We start from the raw sequence: 20,803 nt of genomic DNA, 5'->3' as shown, positions 1-20,803 counted from the left end.
CCTCCCCTAACCCGGACGACCCTGGACCAATTGTGCGCCGCCCTATGGGACTCCCGAACGCCCAAACACTGCAACGCAGTGCCTTAGACTGCAACTAGGGAGTTTTTAATGATAAGAAGAAACGGAATTGTTAAACTCCTAGAGGAAAACCTATTTCAATCTGCTTTTCAACAGACACTGGGATACAAATTTCCCTTTCAGTAGGACAACAAAGTGTGAATAAATCCAAGGGGTATGAATACTTTTGCAAGGCACTGTAGTTTCAGTGCCAATGAGTTTTGAAGTACCTTCTGAATTCTTGTTCAGAAGAGTGCAGAGAAAGGTGACAATGATATTGCACAGCTGAGGAACATGCTTCCTGAGAGTATACTTTTTCATATTGCAAGAAAATATACTTAAGTATACTTTCAAAAACATATTTAACTTACATGTCCACAAAATATATTTGAAGCATACTCAAAAAAATGCATGTGAATAAACATTGGCTTATTCCCCAGCATCATTTTCTGCAGTTGAAGTTTTGATTTATAATATGATATTGTTTCTCATATTTGGCTTATTCAAATCTTTTCATATTCATTTTAGAACTGAATAATGTAGTACTTTTAATTACATATATATTCCACATTTTTTTTAAATGATCAATTATTACCAAAAATGTATGTGAACAACTAAAGTGTGAAATCCCAATGGTGCATATATCTCAAAAGTGTTAATTGTAAAGGTAACCTTTACATGGCTCAATACAGTAGCTAATGTGGTTAATGAGTAGAAGTGGTATTTGTAGAAGTATACATGAAACGCATTATAAATGCACTTTTTTTTGTAAAGAAAATACAGGAATTCTGACTCAAATACCATTTTAGTATATTTCTAATTTATAAGTTGTATTTCATATTATATATTTTTTGTTCTTTATCTAATATAATAACAATAAACTTAAGTACAAAAAGTGTCTTAATTTAGATGATTTTATATGTATTTAATATACTTAAATGCTAATAAAATGAACATTAAATGCATTACATTTATTTAAAATTGTTCCAATTTAGGTAATTTTAAATATACTTAAAATATGTTCTAACATGTATTGACTCAGTGGTGGGAATAGTTATGTAAATGGGTTATGTCTGTGTTTCATTTAAATAAATTTGCAAAAATCTCTAAACATTCACTTTGTCATTATGGGGGTATTGTGTGCAGATGGGTGAGAATTTGTTGATCCTTTTTGAATTCAGGCTGTAACACAACAAAATGCGGAGTAAATCAAGGGGTATCAATACTTTCTGAAGGCACTGTAATTGTTTTGCTTTGACAGTCATTTCTGAAGATATATTTATTTATTTTCTGTTTTGTGGTGGAAAACTGACTGTCGAGCATGACACGTCAACCCTGTTGCCCATAGATGTGCTAGACATGTGTTAAGCTTGCATTCAATTGCCACTCCCTGTTGTACACAACAATCTTCTATTCCCCCTGTCACTTGTGGATTCATGGCAGATTTATTAAGGTGACATTGTCCACCCTCTTACGGTCAACCCAGTCATTTTAATTGTCACCTTTTTTATTTAATCTTTGGAGATGGGAAAACATGTTTGTTATGAAGTTGAACCTATACTTTTTTTTATTTTAGTTATATTACATATTTAGTTATATTATGTGACCAAAAAGGCACTTTATTCATGAAGTAAAACTTGTGTTGCAGGTGGCGCGTTGGGAGCATCGTACGAGAGGTTTGACCAGACTGTTTGGGGGTCCCTATCTGGCCTGCTACTGCCTAGGCACCCTCATCATCCTCCTCAATGTCTACCGCAGCCACAGGTTGGTGCCCATCTCTCTGCGCTCTCTGCCTCTCTGCACTTGCGCTTTCTGCGCTCTCTCTTGCTCGCTTTCTCCAGCTCTCGCTCACCTCTCGCTGCGCTCTCTCTCTGCGGCTCTCTGCGCTCTCTCTCTGCCGCACTCTCTCACTCTCTCTCTGCCGCACTCTCTCACTCTCTCTCTTCCGCACTCTCTCACTCTCTCTCTGCGCTCTCTAGTTCTCTCTCTGCCGCTCTCTCTCTCTGCGCTCTCTCGCTCTCTCTCTCTCTCTGCGCTCTCACTCGCTCGCTTTCTCTCTCCCTCCCTCCAGGTGATTGTTATCCTCCTTGTTTACTTTAAAGACAGGGAGGGGGGGGGGGGGTTACTTGCGTTTGTGTGAGTGGTAGTAGATCAAGGTTATGTTGTATTTATCTCTGATAGTGAAGGGAAAAACAGCCTTCTCCTTCGTCACACTCTTCGCACTTCAATGTCCGCTGTGACCAGTGGTGTGGAATCCACCCTATGGTCAGTCTTATGGCTGAAGGCTGTACAACGGTAACTTTTTGTTCTGGTGACCTGTGACGGCTGCAGAATGTCCGTCGTGGCAATGCACATTTTGAGTTCTAAATTGCTGTATGTTTCTGCAGTATGTTGGAGTACAAGTGTAGCTCAAAGCTGTGGCTCCCAAGACAAAGTGATCTTAAGTCATAGCTAATACCATATCTATCTTTGTCAAGTATCACATGAAACATAGTATTAGCACAAAGTGGAGAGACCTTTAGGGGTTTCCCCAAGAAGTGACTGTCTCTACTCTTTTTCCAAATCATTCGCATAGTTGGCCGTTATGATTGAAGTGGAAAATGCTCTTTGGAAAATATACAACTTTCATTGAAATGAATGGACCTTTAAGCTCCTGTTCATATTTGGACAGAATGACCAACAGTTTACTGCTTCTGGTATTTTCCTGTTTGTGTTTGTGAGGAGTAACTATCCATTCATAGAGAGCTACTTGTCTGACTTACTCCATCAGTTTAGACAGACAGGCCCACTTTTACTTAGTGAAACTAAATGTTGCACAAGTTACTTCTAGTTTCCTGGAATGGATGGCTTTCCCACCCCAAGACTGTCCTTGCACTAACCTGGTCGTGATGGGTGAGTAGGGGTGGAGGGTGTGCCCCTTTTTTCCTGGTAGGCAGAGCTGGTTTTGAAAGACGTATTCAGAAAGTACCCAACGCCAATTTATCTGACAGTTTCAATTTCTAGCCTCCACCCTCCCATCTCTCCCTGTCTGGTAGCCCATTTAGACATAATGACAGCTCTCAGAGGTGTGGGGAGTAGAAGGGATGTGGAACACAGCGTTTGTGCTTGTATTTATAACCTGCCTTCACCTCTGACGTACTGAATGAACAGAGATTGACAGATGGAGCAGTGTGTTAAACCCTTAAGTTAGAGTAGCGTGACCTGACCTCTTCAATTGAACAACACACACAACACTCGCTAGCTCACTTCGTGGCTTTGTCTGTCGCTGACAAAAACCCTTCTGTCCCAGCATGGTGCGTCCGATCTCTGAGTATCCTAGAGTTAGGAAGTTAGTTTGTGTACACACACACAAACACCACGGACATGCACAGCTTATATGAAGATAAACACTCATGCGCACGCACTCATGCACACACACACACACACGCAACAAGATTGTGAATAATTGCATGAATGCCATGCTAATATTCTAAAAGCCATGCCAGTCCCTCTTGCCCGCAATGCCACAGCTATTTTGTCACCACCTCCCTGTGGGCACCAGTCAACAACAATAACACTAACCGAGCCATGGAGAACTTCATAAATTGGCATTTTTAATGAAGACGTTTGTGAATGATTTTTCCCTCTGACCTTTAGGGATGAGATAGGAATACATTATATATACACTGCCATTCAAAAGTTTGGGGTCACTTAGAAATGTAATTGTTTCTGAAATAAAAAAATAAAAAGTCATTTTAAGTAACAAATACAGTGAAGACATTGTTAATGTTGTAAATGACTATTTACAACAGTGAAGAGGTTCCTCTCTCTGAGATCTTCAGTTTTTGGGCAATTTCTTGCATGGAATAGCCTTCCTTTCTCATAACAAGAATAGACTGAAGAGTTTCAGAAGAAATGTCTTTGTTTCTGACCATTTTGAGCCTGTAATCGAGGCCAGTTTTATTGCTTCTTTAATCAGGACAACATTTTTCAGCTGTGCTAACATTATTGCAAAAGGGTTTTCTAATGATCAATTAGCCTTCTAAAATTATAAACTTGGATTAGCTAACACAACGTGCCATTGGAACACAGGAGTGATGGTTGCTGATAATGGGCCTCTGTATGCCTTTGTTGATAATCCATAAATAATCTGCTGTTTACCCCTATAATAGTCATTTACAACATTAACAATGTCTACACTGTATTTCTGATCAATTTGATGTTATTTTAATGGACAAAAAATGTCATTTTCAAACTTTTGTCACCCCAAACTTTTGAACGGTAGTGTATAAAAAACGAATCAATGCCTATGAACAGCACTATAATTCTCTGAGAGCTCTTGATTTAGACTCCCTTGATGATGACTCAATTGAAGTGTCTAGATTATTAGGACATTACCAGTTTATGAGCCCTAAAAGCTCAAACGAGGATGAGGGACCCTTTGTGCTGTACTGGCACCAGAGTGCTCTCAAGTTCATAAACATTTACAGTGCATACGGAAATAATTCAGACCCCTTGACCTTTACCACATTACAGCCTGATTTCTAAAATGGATAACATTGTTTTTTCCCCACATCAATCTATACACAGTACCCCATAATGACAAAGCAAAAACAGGTTTTTAGAAATGTTTGCAAATGTATAAAAAAATCTACTGAAATATCACATTTAAATACGTATTCAGACCCTTTACTCAGTACTTTGTTGAAGCACCTTTGTCAGCGATTATATCCTCGAGTCCTCTTAGGTATGACGCTACAAGCTTGGCACAGCTGTGTTTGGAGTTTCTCCCATTCTTGTCTGCAGAGCTTCTCTAGCTCTGTCAGGTTGGACGGGGAGCGTCGCTGCAAAGCTTTTTTTAGGTCTCTCCAGAGATGTTCGATTGGGTTCAAGTCTGGGCTCTGGTTGGTCCACTCAAGGACATTGAGACTTGTCCCGAAGCCACTCCTGCGTTTTCATGGCTGTGTGCTTAGGGTCATTGTCCTGTTGGAAGGTGAACCTTCGCCCCAGTCTGGAGCAGGTTTTCATCAAGCATCTCTCTGTACTTTGCTCCGTTAATCTTTCCCTTTATCCTGACTGCTGTCCCAGTCCCTGCCACTGAAAAACCTTCCCACAGCATGATACTGCCACCACCATGCTTCACTGTATGGATGGTGCCAGGTTTCCTCCAGGCTGACCTTTGGCATTCAGGCTTAAGAGTTCAATCTTGGTATCATCAGACCAAAGAAACTTGTTTCTCATGGTCTGAGAGTCCTTTGGGTGCCTTTTGGCAAACTCCAAGTGGGCTGTCATGTGCCTTTTACGGAGGAGTGGCTTCTGTCTAGCCACTCCACCATAAAGGCCTGTTTGGTAGAGTGCTGCAGAGATGGTCGTTCATCTCCACAGACGAACTCTGAAGCTCTGTCAGTGACCATTGGTTTCTTGGTCACCTCCCTGACCAAGACCCTTCTTCCCTGAATACTCAGTTTGGCCAGGCAGCCAGCTCTAGGAAGAGTCTTGGTGGTTCCAATTTCACCTGGTTAATATTGCCTGCTAACCTGGATTAGTAGTTGTAACTAGTGATTATGATTGATTGTTTTTTATAAGATAAGTTAAAAAATAAAACAAATTAAAAAAATGTTTTTTGCATTTTCCAAAAAAGAACATTCAAAACAAAAGTGAAAAGATATTAGACAACGATAGGACAAAGTGACAGTAACAGACGAGCGTAACAAAAATAAATTATAATTATAATTATATAAACAAACATACAATAATAAAAAATATAAAAAATAACGAGACATTGGATCACCTGCCGTAGGCTACATATTATACATTACGTGTGAAACATTATGTGAGGATTATATATAGATTCAATCAATGAGATGTGGGGGAGATTCTCCATATAGTCAATAAAAGGTTGCCAAATTCTGTAAAATGTCTTTAACTTATTCCTCAAGCAGTAAGTGATTTTCTCCAAAGGGATACAACTATTAACTTCCGATAGCCACATTGCAACTGGCAGGGAGGAATCCAATTTCCATTTCAAGGCAATACATTTCTTGGCAATCGCTAGCAATATTTCTGTTAGCTTTATAGTATGGCTTTGCCTAAGATTGGTGTTAGTAAAGTTACCCAGTAGACAGACCTCCGGGTCTAAAGGGAATGCAACCCCGTGAATTGAGGATATGGTATCGCATACCCCCTGCCAGAAACCGTGTAGTTTTGAACACTGCCAAGTGGCTCAGATGAAGGAACATTCCTCCATTCCACATCTAAAACATAGGGAGGAGATATCTGGGTTGAACTTGTGCAGTCTAGATGGGGTGATATAGAGCTGATGGAGGAAATTAAACTGGATCAGTCTGTATCTGGAGTTCAATGTGGATGTAACACCATCCCTGCATAGGTCACTCCATAGATCCTCATCAAGATCAATACCCAGATCTTTCTCCCATCTAAGTCGGGGTTTATCTAGCCCAGGCAGTGTTAGTCCTGACATAAGAGCATTGTAAACACGGGAAATGGTCTTGAACAGTGGTTGGTCTGCGTGGCAGAGTTGTTCAATAGGTGACATCTTAGGTAGGTTCCATTGTCCCTTGAGAGTCACCCTAATAAAGTTTCGTAGTTGTAGGTAGCTAAAGAAGTCCCTGTTAGGCAAGTGGCATTTCTGTTTCAGCTGATCAAAACACATAAGAACTCCCTCCTCGTAACAATGTTCCAGAAGAGTGATCCCCTTATCAGACCATGGTCTAAAGTTACTATTCTGGAAAAACATAAGGATCAATCTATTGTTCCATAAAGGGGTTTTAGGGGAAAGGAATCCCCCTCGTCCGAACAGCTCATGCAGTTTGCGCCATGCCAGGACAGAATGTATGATTAAAGGGTTGTCTGTGATGGTTTTTATAGATTTTCTGTCCCATTTGTAAAACAAATCTGCCCCAGTGTCATCATTTACCTCAAGCTTTTCAATGTTCAACCATGAGGGAGAGGGACCATTGTCAAACCTCTGAGCCAGAAACCTAGACTGTGCAGCCCAGTAGTACATTCTAAAATTGGGGAGGTTTAAGCCCCCTTTGACTGTAATCAAGGGTCAGTTTATCCAGGCCAACCCTAGGGGTTTTGCCGTGCCAGATAAACCGTCTGGTCAGCTTGTCGAGAGAGGAAAAAAATGCTGCGGGAACAGGGATAGAGAGAGATTGAAACAGATATAGAAACCTGGGCAGGACATTCATTTTAATTACATTGATTCTACCCAGTAGAGTGAGAGGTAAGTCCATCCATTTACAAAGGTCAACCTCCACCTTTTGCAACAAACTGGCCAGATTGAGTTTATAGAGGTTGTTCAGATTACCACCCACCATTACGCCCAAATATGTGAAGCCCATAGGCGACCATCTGTAAGGAAACTTTGTTCTTGATGGTATGATGGTCAAAGACAGACAACGGTAAGATTTCGCTTTTATCAAAATTGACCTTATATCCAGAGAAAGAACTATAACACTGTAGTAGGATCTGCAAGTGAGAGAGGGAGTGTTCTGGGTTTGTTAGAAATAAGATAAGGTCGTCCGCAAAGAGTGATAATTTATGGGTATGGGGGCCCACCTCAAATCCATGTATGTCAGGGCACATTCTAATAGCCTCAGCCAACGGTTCGATGGCGAGGGCAAAGAGGTGGGGGCTAATTGGGCAACCTTGTCTGTTCCCCCTATAAAGAGGGAAAGAGGAGGAAGTAATCCCATTGGTAGCAATCCTAGCTTTAGGAGATTTGTAGAGTGATTTTATCAAATTTACAAACACGGTACCTAAACCAAACTTTTCCAAGACGCGAAAGAGGTATGGCCATTCAACCCTATCAAAGGCCTTTTCAGCGTCGAGGGAGAATGCGACACTAGGTATTTTGTTTTTGTTAGCAAGGTGAATTATATCAAAGAACCTTCTGAGATTATTGGAGGACAATCTATTAATTATGAAGCCAGTCTGATCTGGGTTGACCAACAGGGGAAGACATGACTCCAGTCTCTTAGATAGCATCTTGGTGACCAGTTTACAATCTGTGTTAAGGAGAGAGATTGGTCTATAGGAGGCGCACTTTAGTGGGTTTTTCCCTTTCTTGTGGATTACAGTAATCACTGCTTGAGAGAAGGACTCTGGAAAGCAGTTGTCTTCTCTGGCTTTTTTAAGTACCTCCATAAGGTAGGGGACCAACATATCCCTAAATTCTTTATAGAACTCTGGAGGGAAGCCATCCTCCCCAGGAGATTTATTAGAAGGTAAGGATTTAATGGCCTCCAACAATTCAGGAACTGAGAAGTGTTCACTCAGGCACTCGCTGTCTTCCCCTGACAGGCATGGGAGGTTGAGAGAGGAGAGAAAGGAGTCTATCTCTGATAGATCATCGCTTGATTGGGAAGTGTAGAGGTCTTCATAGTATTTCTTAAAAGTATTATTAATTACAGTAGGGTCGAAAGATATCTCATTAGTAAGAGTTTCTATGGCATTAATTGTCCTCTTACTTTCCTCTGCTTTCAGTTGCCATGCCAATACTTTGTGAGCTTTCTCTCCAAGCTCATAATAACGCTGTTTTGATTTAGTGATGGCCCTCTCAGCTTGATATGTGTTCAGAATATTATATTTAAGTTTTTTATTTACCAAAAGCCTGTATAGATCTTTAGTCGGGCCTCTTTGGTAGGTTTTCTCTAGCTCGGAGATTTCAGATTCAAGGGCACTCAGTTCCGCACCGTGTTTTTTCTTCAGCCCTTTAGTATAGGAAATAATCTGTCCCCTCAGATAGGCCTTCAATGTGTCCCAAAGAATGAAGCTGTCAGGAGCAGAGGGTTTGTTTGTCAAAGTAAAAATATTGATCTGCTCTCTGATGAATGCACAAAATTCAGGTTGCTTTAGGAGTGTAGAATTTAGTCTCCATCTATATGCTCCATTTACCTTGGTAGGAATGGAGATTGATAATACCAGAGGAGAATGGTCACTAAGCAATCCGGGGAGATACTCGACATCTAACACTCTATGAAACAGTTGTGTCGAAAGTAAAAAGTTATCTATGCATGTGTGTGTCTTGTGTGGGTGTGAATAAAAAGAGTAGTCCCTATCCTGTGGGTGCAACTGTCTCCAGATGTCTAGTAAATTGAGATCTTTCATGAATGACATGGTGAGCTTGCCGGCTTTGGTAAGAAGTGAGGGTTTATCAGAAGACCTATCAAGAACTGTATCTAAGCAAAAATTAAAATCTCCTCCAACCAGTAGCCATCCTGGTGGTGCTTGAGCAACCTGAAGGAAGACATTCTGAATAAACATATGGTCATCGAAGTTAGGAGCATAAATATTCAATAGGGTCCAAGACTCTGAAAACATATGCCCCTGCACCAAAACAAACTTGCCAGAGGGATCAGAGATGGTGTTGTTGACGCAGAAGGGGATGTGTCTACTTATCAAAATTGCAGTTCCTCTTGCTTTGGAGTTAAAAGAGGATGCAAAAACTTGTCCTACCCATTCCCTCTTCAATTTCTTGTGTTCACTGGCTGTAAGATGTGTTTCTTGTAAAAACACAATGTCAGCCTTTAATTTCTGAAGGTATGTATAGACTCTTTTCCTTTTAATCGGGCTGTTAAGACCTTTTACGTTGAATGTGACATATTTTAGTGGATTAAGCATAGGTTGGGTTTCAAATATGTAACTGAATAGAAATCTATCATATGCAGATAATTAGGAAATGTTTCAACTTTGGTTTGAGCACAAAAGTGACCTGTGTGTCTTTAGGAAGGAAACAATAAAAACAGAAAAAAGGAAGAAAAAAAGAATAAAAATCCCACCCACCCCGATTGTCAGACTAAAACAACAATCCCAACAATCAAACATGAATACACTTGTAGAGATACGTTGCTGCTCGCTTTCCATCTTGCTCTTACTAGCTAAACCTTGGCGTAAACTAAAACCTGCGAGCTCTCTAAATTGAAAACAAACGTTGTGAATAGATATTTATGGCTGAATATTTACTGCCCACGGTAAGGGATGCTTGAGGCTTGATTACCAACAACGACGAGACGGCCTACAGGGAGGAGGTGAGGGCCCTCGGAGTGTGGTGTCAGGAAAATAACCTCACACTCAACGTCAACAAAACTAAGGAGATGATTGTGGACTTCAGGAAACAGCAGAGGGAACACCCCCCTATCCACATCGATGGATCAGTAGTGGAGAGGGTAGCAAGTTTTAAGTTCCTCGGCATACACATCACAGACAAACTGAATTGGTCCACTCACACTGACAGCGTCGTGAAGAAGGCGCAGCAGCGCCTCTTCAACCTCAGGAGGCTGAAGAAATTCGGCTTGTCACCAAAAGCACTCACAAACTTCTACAGATGCACAATCGAGAGCATCCTGGCGGGCTGTATCACCGCCTGGTACGGCAACTGCTCCGCCCTCAACCGTAAGGCTCTCCAGAGGGTAGTGAGGTCTGCACAACGCATCACCGGGGCAAACTACCTGCCCTCCAGGACACCTACACCACCCGATGTTACAGGAAGGCCATAAAGATCATCAAGGACATCAACCACCCGAACCACTGCCTGTTCACCCCGCTATCATCCAGAAGGCGAGGTCAGTACAGGTGCATCAAAGCTGGGACCGAGAGACTGAAAAACAGCTTCTATCTCAAGGCCATCAGACTGTTAAACAGCCACCACTAACATTGAGTGGCTGCTGCCAACACACTGTCATTGACACTGACCCAACTCCAGCCACTTTAATAATGGGAATTGATGGGAAATGATGTAAATATATCACTAGCCACTTTAAACAATGCTACCTTATATAATGTTACTTACCCTACATTATTCATCTCATATGCATATGTATATACTGTACTCTAGATCATCGACTGCATTCTTATGTCACTAGCCACTTTAACTATGCCACTTTGTTTACTTTGTCTACATACTCATCTCATATGTATATACTGTACTCGATACCATCTACTGTATGCTGCTCTGTACCATCACTCATTCATATATCCTTATGTACATATTCCTTATCCCCTTACACTGTGTATAAGACAGTAGTTTTGGAATTGTTAGTTAGATTACTTGTTGGTTATCACTGCATTGTCGGAACTAGAAGCACAAGCATTTCGCTACACTCGCATTAACATCTGCTAACCATGTGTATGTGACAAATAAAATTTGATTTGATTTTGATTTGATTTGAGTGTCTTTACGAAAGATTAACATAAATGAGGGGGAAAGCAGTGGGCCTAAACCCACTTATTGCTTCGCCCAGTAGATATGGACTAAACCAAAATATACTCTCCTGTAAATGTAATAGAACTCACCCCGGGAAGATACGGTTAGTTGAAAATGTACAAATCAATTAAATGAAAGTGACCGGGAGATAGCAGCAGTTCAATCCGGATAAGAGAAAACAAACTAACTGCATTTTATCCCCCAGAGAGACCGTCCTGGCTCAGACGTTGCTCAGTTCTTTGAGAAAAGTGTGCACTTCTCCCGGTGTGTTGAAGAGATGGCTTCGGCCTTTGTACTGAACTTTCATCCGCGCAGGGTGGATGAGGTAGCCGGTGATGTTCTTCTCCTTCAGTGCTTTGGCGGCAGGTCTGAACTGCTTGCGGCGTCTGGCGAGATCCGCGCTCATATCTAGGAAAAGGCTGACCCTCTTTCCATCGATGGTGATGTCCCCTTTGGCTCTTGCGAGTTGCAGTATCTTCTCTCTGTCTTGGAAACGGAGGAACCTGATCAGGGCGGCTCGTGGGGGCTCATCTGGCCGGGGTTTCGGAGCTGATGTTCTGCGTTCGATTTCCAGCGGCTTGGTGAAGTTGATTATGCCTAGGACCTCCGGGATCCATTGAGTGAAGAAACGCACCGGGTCACGGCCCTCGCTGTCCTCTTTCAATCCCACCACACGGATATTACTACGTCTACTCTGGTTCTCCATCTGATCTACCTTGTTTTTGAGGTAGGCATTGTCCTTTTGCAGTTGTGTCAAGACCTGGTCATGTCTAGCGATGGTATCTTCAACTGTGCTAATGCGCAACTCTGCCTCAGTCATTCTCAAAAGGAGGTCATTCATGGAGGATTTCAGGTCATCAATGGAAGAATGGAGTTCAGACGATTTCTTATCCATTTTCAGAGAAAGACCTCTGTTACCATCCTGAATTTCCCGGAGGAGAGTAGCCAGCATGTCGGCAGGCTCGCAAGAGGCTGCTGAGAGCAACAGTCTGGAACTGTCGTCTGAGTTATGAGGGCTAATGCTAATCTTGCTAGCTGTAGCGTTATCGTTATCTTGGGAATCAACGACGTTTTGGTCGTCCTTCTTGCCTCTCGGTCGGAGGTCCATGGCTCTTTGGGAAGGTAAGTACTTGACAATTTATCAGCCGATGTTAGAATATTGTTTCAACGTTGTTATTTAGGTAAAAATATATAACTTTGAAGAGCTCGGTTTGTCAACGTCTGCTCAGCTCCGCGGCATCACGTGCTCCTTTATAAGATAAGTTTAATGCTAGCTAGCAACTTACCTTGGCTTCTACTGCATTCGCGTAACAGGCAGGCTCCTCGTGGAGTGCATGTGGTTAGAGCGTTGGACTAGTTAACTGTAAGGTTGCAAGATTGGATCCCTGAGCTGACAAGGTGAAAATCTGTCGGTCTGCCCCTGAGCAAGGCCGTTAACCCACCGTTCCTAGGCCGTCATTGAAAATAAGAATGTGTTCTTAACTAACTTGCCTAGTTAAATAATGGTATTAAAAAATATACTAAAAATATATTTTTTTAAATCGGAAACCGGCGCCCAAAAATACCGATTTCCAATTGTTTATGAAAACTTGAAATCGGCCCTAATTAATCTGATTAATCATTCTGATTAATCGTCGACCTCTAGTAAATAGTGTGGTCTACAGCTTATCATGAGATACTCTACCTCAGGCATTAAAATCCTCGAGACTTCCTTAGATTTTGTGCACCAGCTGTTGTTTACAAATATAGGTAGGCGGCATTCCAGAGGCTGCTGTTCTATCCCGCCGAAAACTTGTAAAACCCGCCAGCTGTATGTTATTCATGTCATCGTTCAGCCATGACTCGGTGAAACATAAGATATTACAGTTTTTAATGTCCCGTTGGTAGGATATACAGTGGAAATCGGAAGTTTACATACACTTAGGTTGGAGTCATTAAAACGCGTTTTTCAACCACTCCACAAATTTCTTGTTAACAAACTATAGTTTTGGCAAGTTGGTTAGGACATCTACTTTGTGCATGACAAGTAATTTTTCCAACAATTGTTTACAGACAGATTATATTCACTTATAATTCACTGTCTCACAATTCTAGTGGGTCAGAAGTTTACATACGCTAAATTGACTGTGCCTTTTAAACAGCTTGGAAAATTCCAGAAAATTATGTCATTGCTTTTAGAAGCTTCTGCTAGGCTAATTGACATCATTTGAGTCAATTGGAGGAAACCGGTACAAAATTATCTGTATCCACAGTAAAACGAATCCTATATCGACAACCTGAAAGTTCACTCAGCAAGGAAGAAGCCACTGCTCCAAAACCGCCATAAAAAAGACAGACTACGGCTTGCAACTGCACATGACTCGTGCACTTCACAAAATAGATGGCACCATGAGGAAAGACATTTATGTTGATATATTAAAGCAACATCTCAAGACACCAGTCAGGAAGTTAAAGCTTGGTCGTAAATGGGTCTTCCAAATGGACAATGACCCCAAGCATACTTCCAAAGTTGTGGCAAAATGGCTTAAGGACAACAAAGTCAAGGTATTGGAGTGGCCATCACAAAGCCCTGACCTCAATCCTATAGAACATTTGTGGGCAGAACTGAAAAGGCGTGTTCGAGCAAGGAGGCCACTAGACACCGACGCTGTCCTGATATCTAGAAGCTCTTTTCGGTCATAAGATATGGTGGCGGAACATTATGTACAAAATAAGTTACCAATAACATATAATATTACGGCTTCTGTATTTCTCCAACTCACAGGAAACGTTTGACGAGAAACGATAAATCAATAAAGTAATCAATAAATCCCTTCCTTCATAGGATAACGGTTATTTATTTAGATCTCCACTGTTCATTCACATCTATGCTCTATGCTATGCTCGCTCTGTCTCTCATGATGGGACCGAAGAATTGAAGGTTCTTTTGAACTGTTGAAAGTACTGTATGTATTTCAATGTCAGAGAAAAAATGTTCACTACTCACCTTCTCGACATCCCAGTTTCCTTCAGATGCTGCTTCAAGATGCTGTTATAATCAGGTCTAACTCTTTAACTGTCACAAATTGTTGCAGTATGATGACTCACTCTCCTGAGTGGGGTGTATGTTTATCAAATCTGTTATGTTTAACACCTAAGGTACCATGACAACTTTCTGTCCCTCAGGAGACCCTATTCAGTCAACCAAGTGACAGGAGTCTCAAGCTGCGAGAGTGCCTTATACAAGTATTCAGACCCCTTGGATTTCTTCACATTTTGTGTTACAAAGTGGGATTAAAATTGATTTAATTGTCATTTTTTTGTTAACAATCTTTGACAAGTACTCTGTTATGTCAAAGTGGAAGAAAAATGATATATACAGTACCTGTCAAAAGTTTTGACACCTACTCATTCCATTTTTCTTTATTTTTGCTATTTTCTGCATTGTAGAATAATAGTGAAGACACAAACTATGAAATAACACATGGAATCATGTAGTAACCAAAAAAGTGTTAAACAAATAATTTGAGATTCTTAAAGTAGCCACCCTTTGCCTTGATGACAGCTTTGCACACTCTTGGCATTCACTCAACCAGCTTCACCTGGAATGCCAACAGTATTAAAGGAGTTCCCACATATGCTGAGCACTTGTTGGCTGCTTTTCCTTTACTCTGTGGTCCAACTCCTCTCAAACAATGTCAATTGGGTTGTCAGGTGATTGTGGAGGCCAGGTCATCTGATGCAGCACTCCATCACTCTCCTTGGTCAAATAGCTCTTACACAGCCTGGAGGTGTGTTGGGTCATTGTCCTGTTGAAAACAAATGATAGTCCCACTAAGTGCAAACCAGATGGGATGGCTTATCGCTGCAGAATGCTGTGGTAGCCATGCTTGTAAAAATGTGCCTTGAATTCTAAGTCAAAAACAGACAGTCACCAGCAAAGGACCATCACACCACCTCCGTGCTTCACGGTGGGAACCACACATGCAGAGATCATCTGTTCACCTACTCTGCGTCTCACAAAGACAGAGCGGTTGGAACCAAAAATCTCATTTGAATTCATCAGACCAATAGACAGATTTCCAATGGTCCAATGTCCATTGCTCATGTTTCTTGGCCCAAGCTAGTCTCTTCTTCTTATTGGTGTCCTTTAATAGTGGTTTCTTTGAAGCATGAAGCTGGTTGAGAGAATGCCCGGCTGACTCTTCTCTACGAATCTGGAGATTCGTCATTCCTTCTGTTTCTTAATGCCCGCCATTCCATGCTTATCTGTGTCTGCGTGTGTAGCTTTTGTTTGTGCATGTGTGTATGTACAGGTAACTGCCAAAATAAAAGAAACACCAACATAAAGGTCCTTAATAGGGCGTTGGGCCACCACAAGCCGCCAGAACAGCTCCAATGCGCCTTGACATTGACTCTATAAGTGTCTGGACCTCTTGGAGGGATGCGACACCATTCTTCCATAAGGAATTCCATCATTTGGTGTTTTGTTGGTGGTTGTGGGTGACGCTGACATCTTTTTTATGTTTTCATTGTGCTCCTACATTTCTTTGTGTGCACTTACATTTTTCATCTTAGCTGCAAACGTGCTCTTTGTAAAAAAAATATATATATATAAATAATAAATCAAATAAGTTACCGTAGATCCCTGGCCTGTATGTGTGTGCGCGCATAGCTTTTGTTTGTGCATGCATACATTATGTATGGAAAACTATTTGCCAGACCATAAGGGGAAACTAGGTTGGTATCAGAAGAAAACTAGGTTAGGAAAGCTGGTAGGAGGGTCTGTGTTGTTGTGATGTGCACATTTCTGTTGCATTGCATTCAACTTCAAAGGCAGACTACCAGGAATTGTGTGTGGGTGCTGGGATCCTGGTAGGAACACCTGCTGCCAAAGACTCACTGTGGCAGCTGTGATTTGAGATGGAAGGGGAGGAGTAACTCACTGTTTTTGTAATTCTCTGTTACTGTCATTTTCATTGGTCATTGTTTATTATTTTTGCTTCAGTTGAAGGTAAGTTTCTGTCTGTCATTTTGCCACCAGAAAAATGAATGTCACCTTTTAAACTCTGTCTGGTTGACATCAACTCAGGGAGATAGTTCAAGATTGACGTCGAAGTTGGATGTCTATCCATGTCCTGAGGATGTCGGGAAATGCTTTCAAAACTGGCCACTAGAGGCAACAGTGAGCTATTTCCATCAAGTAGGCTCTGGTTTTATTAGGGTGTTGTGAATGGGGGTGTTACATGATCCCAGTCGTGGAAACTGCTTTTAATTTTTTTGTTTAAACCCTATCCCAAACCTTAACCCTTACCTTACCCATTCAGAATGAGTGGCTTAACTTTTAAAAATGTTTACATTTGGAGAAATGGAATGATACAGAACAGTAGGAGCAACAACCAACTTCGAAATGTAATGTTTGCACAAAGTAGATGAAAGTCTAATTCTGCAGTGAGACTGTGAGAGCCTGTTGCATAGTGTCCATGACAACAGCAAATAAATCACAACCAAATAAAGTCATGGGAAACGTTTTCTTATCAGATCATGGGTTAAGTTGGGAGTCCTTCAAAGTTTTACTGTGTACTTTGATATTAAATGTAATCAAGATCATTCTCCATTATATCGCTGGTTTTCCCTGATCATTTATCATGAAACTCTAAACATGTTATGGGTACTGTGCGTAGAGGGCTCAGAGTATACACAGTATCTGTGTTTTTCAATCCAAACCCCTGGGAAAGTTTACTTTTGGCCATCATTATCAGATACATTGCTTAAATTGTTTGTGCTTGCTCTTCTCAACAAAACATTAACCCAAGTTTAATTTCAGTGATGTGTTGACCTTAAGAAACTAGGCCAGCTTTGCGTACTTCATTGACATACATGTTGAATCATCTCTCCTGTTTCATATGTATGATTATGTTAACAAAAACCAGGCTGCCTGCTAATTTCTAGCCTTATCTCCCCTTTCCTCCTTCTTCTCTGTTCTTCCTTCTCTCGTCTCTCTCTACTTCTCTCTCATCTCCCTTCGCTTCTTCTCTGTTCTTCCTTCTCTCGTCTCTCTCTCTTCTCTACTTCTCTCTCATCTCCCTTCGCTTCTTCTCTGTTCTTCCTTCTCTCTTCTCTCTCCACTTCTCTCTCATCTCCCTTCGCTTCTCTCTGTTCTTTCATCTCTTTTCCTCCTCTCCATCTGCACCTTTACCTCTTCCTATCCCTTAATCCTCCCCTTCTCCCCCACGCCCCTTCCCTCTCTCCAGTATGACAGTGGCGATGAAGGCCCAGGCAAGGTGGGAGGTGATGGCCAGCCCAGAGGTGTTCTACACGGGGGCAGCTCTCATGGCCCTGGGCTCTGTCTTGGTGCTCACCAGCTTCCTGGCTCTCGGATTCACCGGGACCTTCCTGGGTGGGTCTTAAAGTTTCTCTCCACTGCTTTTCAGAATATATTATAGACCTATTATTTTTCTTAAATTTGTGTTTCATTTGTTTTTATTGTGGTGACATATGTGCAAATGCTGTGCTCTCGCAGAAAGGTTTTGAGACTTGGCGTTAGCACAGTAAATACATAAGACTTAAAAAGTGTAGTGTGTGGGGAGTTTCTTTTAATAAATGTACACTGAGAGTCCAAAGAATTAGGAACACCTTCCTAATATTGAGTTTTGCCCCTTTTGCCCTCAGAACTGCTTCAATTAATCAGGGCATGGACTCTGTGGTGTTGAAAGTGTTGAAAGCGTTCCACAGGGCCCATCTCGACTTCAATACTGTCCTTTGGGTAGTGGACCATTCTTGATACCCAGCAGCATTGCAGTTCTTGACTCACTCAAATTGGTGCGCCTGGCAACTACTACCAATGTTACCTCTAGGCTGCGGGCCTGCAGCTCCCCTCAGACTGCCGCACAGAAGAAATTCAAACTTCACTCAACTTTCTAGAGTTTTCCCCTTTAGTTAACAATGTCAACGTTTCGCTCTACTGTTGGAATTGTGATCGAATCAACGCAATATTAGCCACTTTCAATATAACATACCATAACAAAACAAACTATGTAAGCCATAGTATGCAAAACAAACTATGCAAGAGATGTTCTTCTAGGCAGAGTGCATTGGAGTAGAATTCTATTGCATGAACAAAAGCTGAAGAACATACGCACATCCAGGTATGTTTTGCAGGTGCTGGAGTTTTAGGTGAATTCATGAAAAAGGAAAATGCCGCGCACTGCTGCTCATGCTTCCAGGTGATTTTACTATAACAACATTTCGACCCTTAGGTCTTCATCAGGCATGCATATCCCAGGTGGGGGTGGAAGGTCCTATAAACAGGGAGTCTGAAGTTTACATACACCTTAGCCAAATACATTTAAACTCAGTTTTTCACAATTCCTGACATTTAATCCTAGTAAAAATGCATTGTCTTAATCAGTTAGGATCACCACTTTATTTTAAGAATGTGAAATGTCAGAATAATAGTAGAGAGAAGGATTTATTTCAGCTTTTATTTCTTTCATCACATTCCCAGTGGGTCAGACGTTTACATACACTCAATTGGTATTTGGTAGCATTGCCTTTACATTGTTTAACTTGGGTCGAACTTCCACAAGCTACCCACAATAAGTTGGGTGAATTTTGGCCCTTTCGGTAACCTTTCGGTTACTAGTCCAACGCACTAGGCTACCCTGCCGCCTAGTTGAGAACAAGTTCTCATTTACAACTGCGACCTGGCCAAGATAAAGCGGAGCAGTGCGACACAAACAACAACACAGTTGTTACAGCGTTACATATGGAATAAACAAACATACAGTCAATAATACAGTAGAAAATTATATATACAGTGTGTGCAAATGAGGTAGGATAAGGTACAGAGGAATGTTTTTTAAACTTTTGTATTATACTTGCAGTTATGTAGCTGTTGTCTCTTTGGCATCATTAAAAATGAAGACTGTTATTTTATCAAATCACTTCTCTGTAATTATTATTATGTGATTAAACTAATCATGTGAATGTAATTAATTAGGAAGTTGGGGCACCAATGAAAATCTTCAGATTACAAAGTTATAATTTTCCTAATATAACTCTTCAGATATTTTAATATCTGATCAATTAGTCTTCTAATTAATGAATTATCCTTTACCACACGTCATTCTCAATCCAAAGGTCGTAAATGGTTGGTTATCTGCACGAACCCAGCCTTTACTATGAATCATCCATACACCAATTGGCTTAATCATTTATTTACTAACTAACTAAATAATCACAGAAATGCATAAACAAACAAACAGTAGATATGGTTACAAGGAAAGGATAGGGGAGGTTCCCTAGTGGGCTAAGCTGATATGACGGCTTGGTGGATAAAGGAAAGTGGGTGTGGACTGAAGGGGGTGTGGACTGAGAAGGGGGTGTGGACTGAGAACAGGCGGGAAAGACAAAAGGAATCCCTACACAGTTGATATTTAAATTAATTGAAATGCTAATCCTTTGCACATGAACGTCATTCGGGAATAATTGCAATCAATATATATTTACGCCCAGTGTGTCGTCGTGATCTCTGTCGGAATCGTCAGTCCGTCTTTTGAAGAGTTCATCCATTTACATTTAAGTCATTTAGCAGACGCTCTTATCCAGAGCGACTTACAAATTGGTGCGTTCACCTTAAGACATCCAGTGGAACAGCCACTTTACAATAGTGCATCTAAATCTTTTAAGGGGGGGTGAGAAGGATTACTTTATCCTATCCTAGGTATTCCTGAAAGAGGTGGGGTTTCAGGTGTCTCCGGAAGGTGGTGATTGACTCCGCTGTCCTGGCGTCGTGAGGGAGTTTGTTCCACCATTGGGGGGCCAGAGCAGCGAACAGTTTTGACTGGGCTGCGCGGGAACTGTACTTCCTCAGTGGTAGGGAGGCGAGCAGGCCAGAGGTGGATGAACGCAGTGCCCTTGTTTGGGTGTAGGGCCTGATCAGAGCCTGGAGGTACTGAGGTGCCGTTCCCCTCACAGCTCCGTAGGCAAGCACCATGGTCTTGTAGCGGATGCGAGCTTCAACTGGAAGCCAGTGGAGAGAGCGGAGGAGCGGGGTGACGTGAGAGAACTTGGGAAGGTTGAACACCAGACGGGCTGCGGCGTTCTGGATGAGTTGTAGGGGTTTAATGGCACAGGCAGGGAGCCCAGCCAACAGCGAGTTGCAGTAATCCAGACGGGAGATGACAAGTGCCTGGATTAGGACCTGCGCTGCTTCCTGTGTGAGGCAGGGTCGTACTCTGCGGATGTTGTAGAGCATGAACCTACAAGAACGGGCCACCGCCTTGATGTTAGTTGAGAACGACAGGGTGTTGTCCAGGATCACGCCAAGGTTCTTAGCGCTCTGAGAGGAGGACACAATGGAGTTGTCAACCGTGATGGCGAGATCATGGAACGGGCAGTCCTTCCCCGGGAGGAAGAGCAGCTCCGTCTTGCCGAGGTTCAGCTTGAGGTGGTGATCCGTCATCCACACTGATATGTCTGCCAGACATGCAGAGATGCGATTCGCCATCTGGTCATCAGAAGGGGGAAAGGAGAAGATTAATTGTGTGTCGTCTG

General features: G+C 41.8%; 1 protein-coding gene across 5 annotated transcripts in view; it reads left to right on the top strand.

Moving 5' to 3' along the window:
• Positions 1–20,803, top strand: part of pemt (phosphatidylethanolamine N-methyltransferase) — a 94,043-nt gene that overhangs the window by 37,179 nt on the left and 36,061 nt on the right. For all 5 annotated transcript variants that reach the window (XM_029629140.2, XM_029629139.2, XM_029629138.2 and 2 more), the window contains exons 3-4: positions 1,706–1,821; positions 17,500–17,645. In XM_029629140.2, the coding sequence (XP_029485000.1) occupies positions 1,706–1,821; positions 17,500–17,645 (262 nt within the window). The remainder of the gene's footprint in view (positions 1–1,705; positions 1,822–17,499; positions 17,646–20,803) is intronic.

The sequence above is a fragment of the Oncorhynchus nerka genome, linkage group LG23 (assembly GCF_034236695.1).
Source record: "Oncorhynchus nerka isolate Pitt River linkage group LG23, Oner_Uvic_2.0, whole genome shotgun sequence".
Lineage (NCBI taxonomy): Eukaryota > Metazoa > Chordata > Actinopteri > Salmoniformes > Salmonidae > Oncorhynchus > Oncorhynchus nerka.
This window is presented reverse-complemented; position numbering and strand designations above follow the sequence as displayed.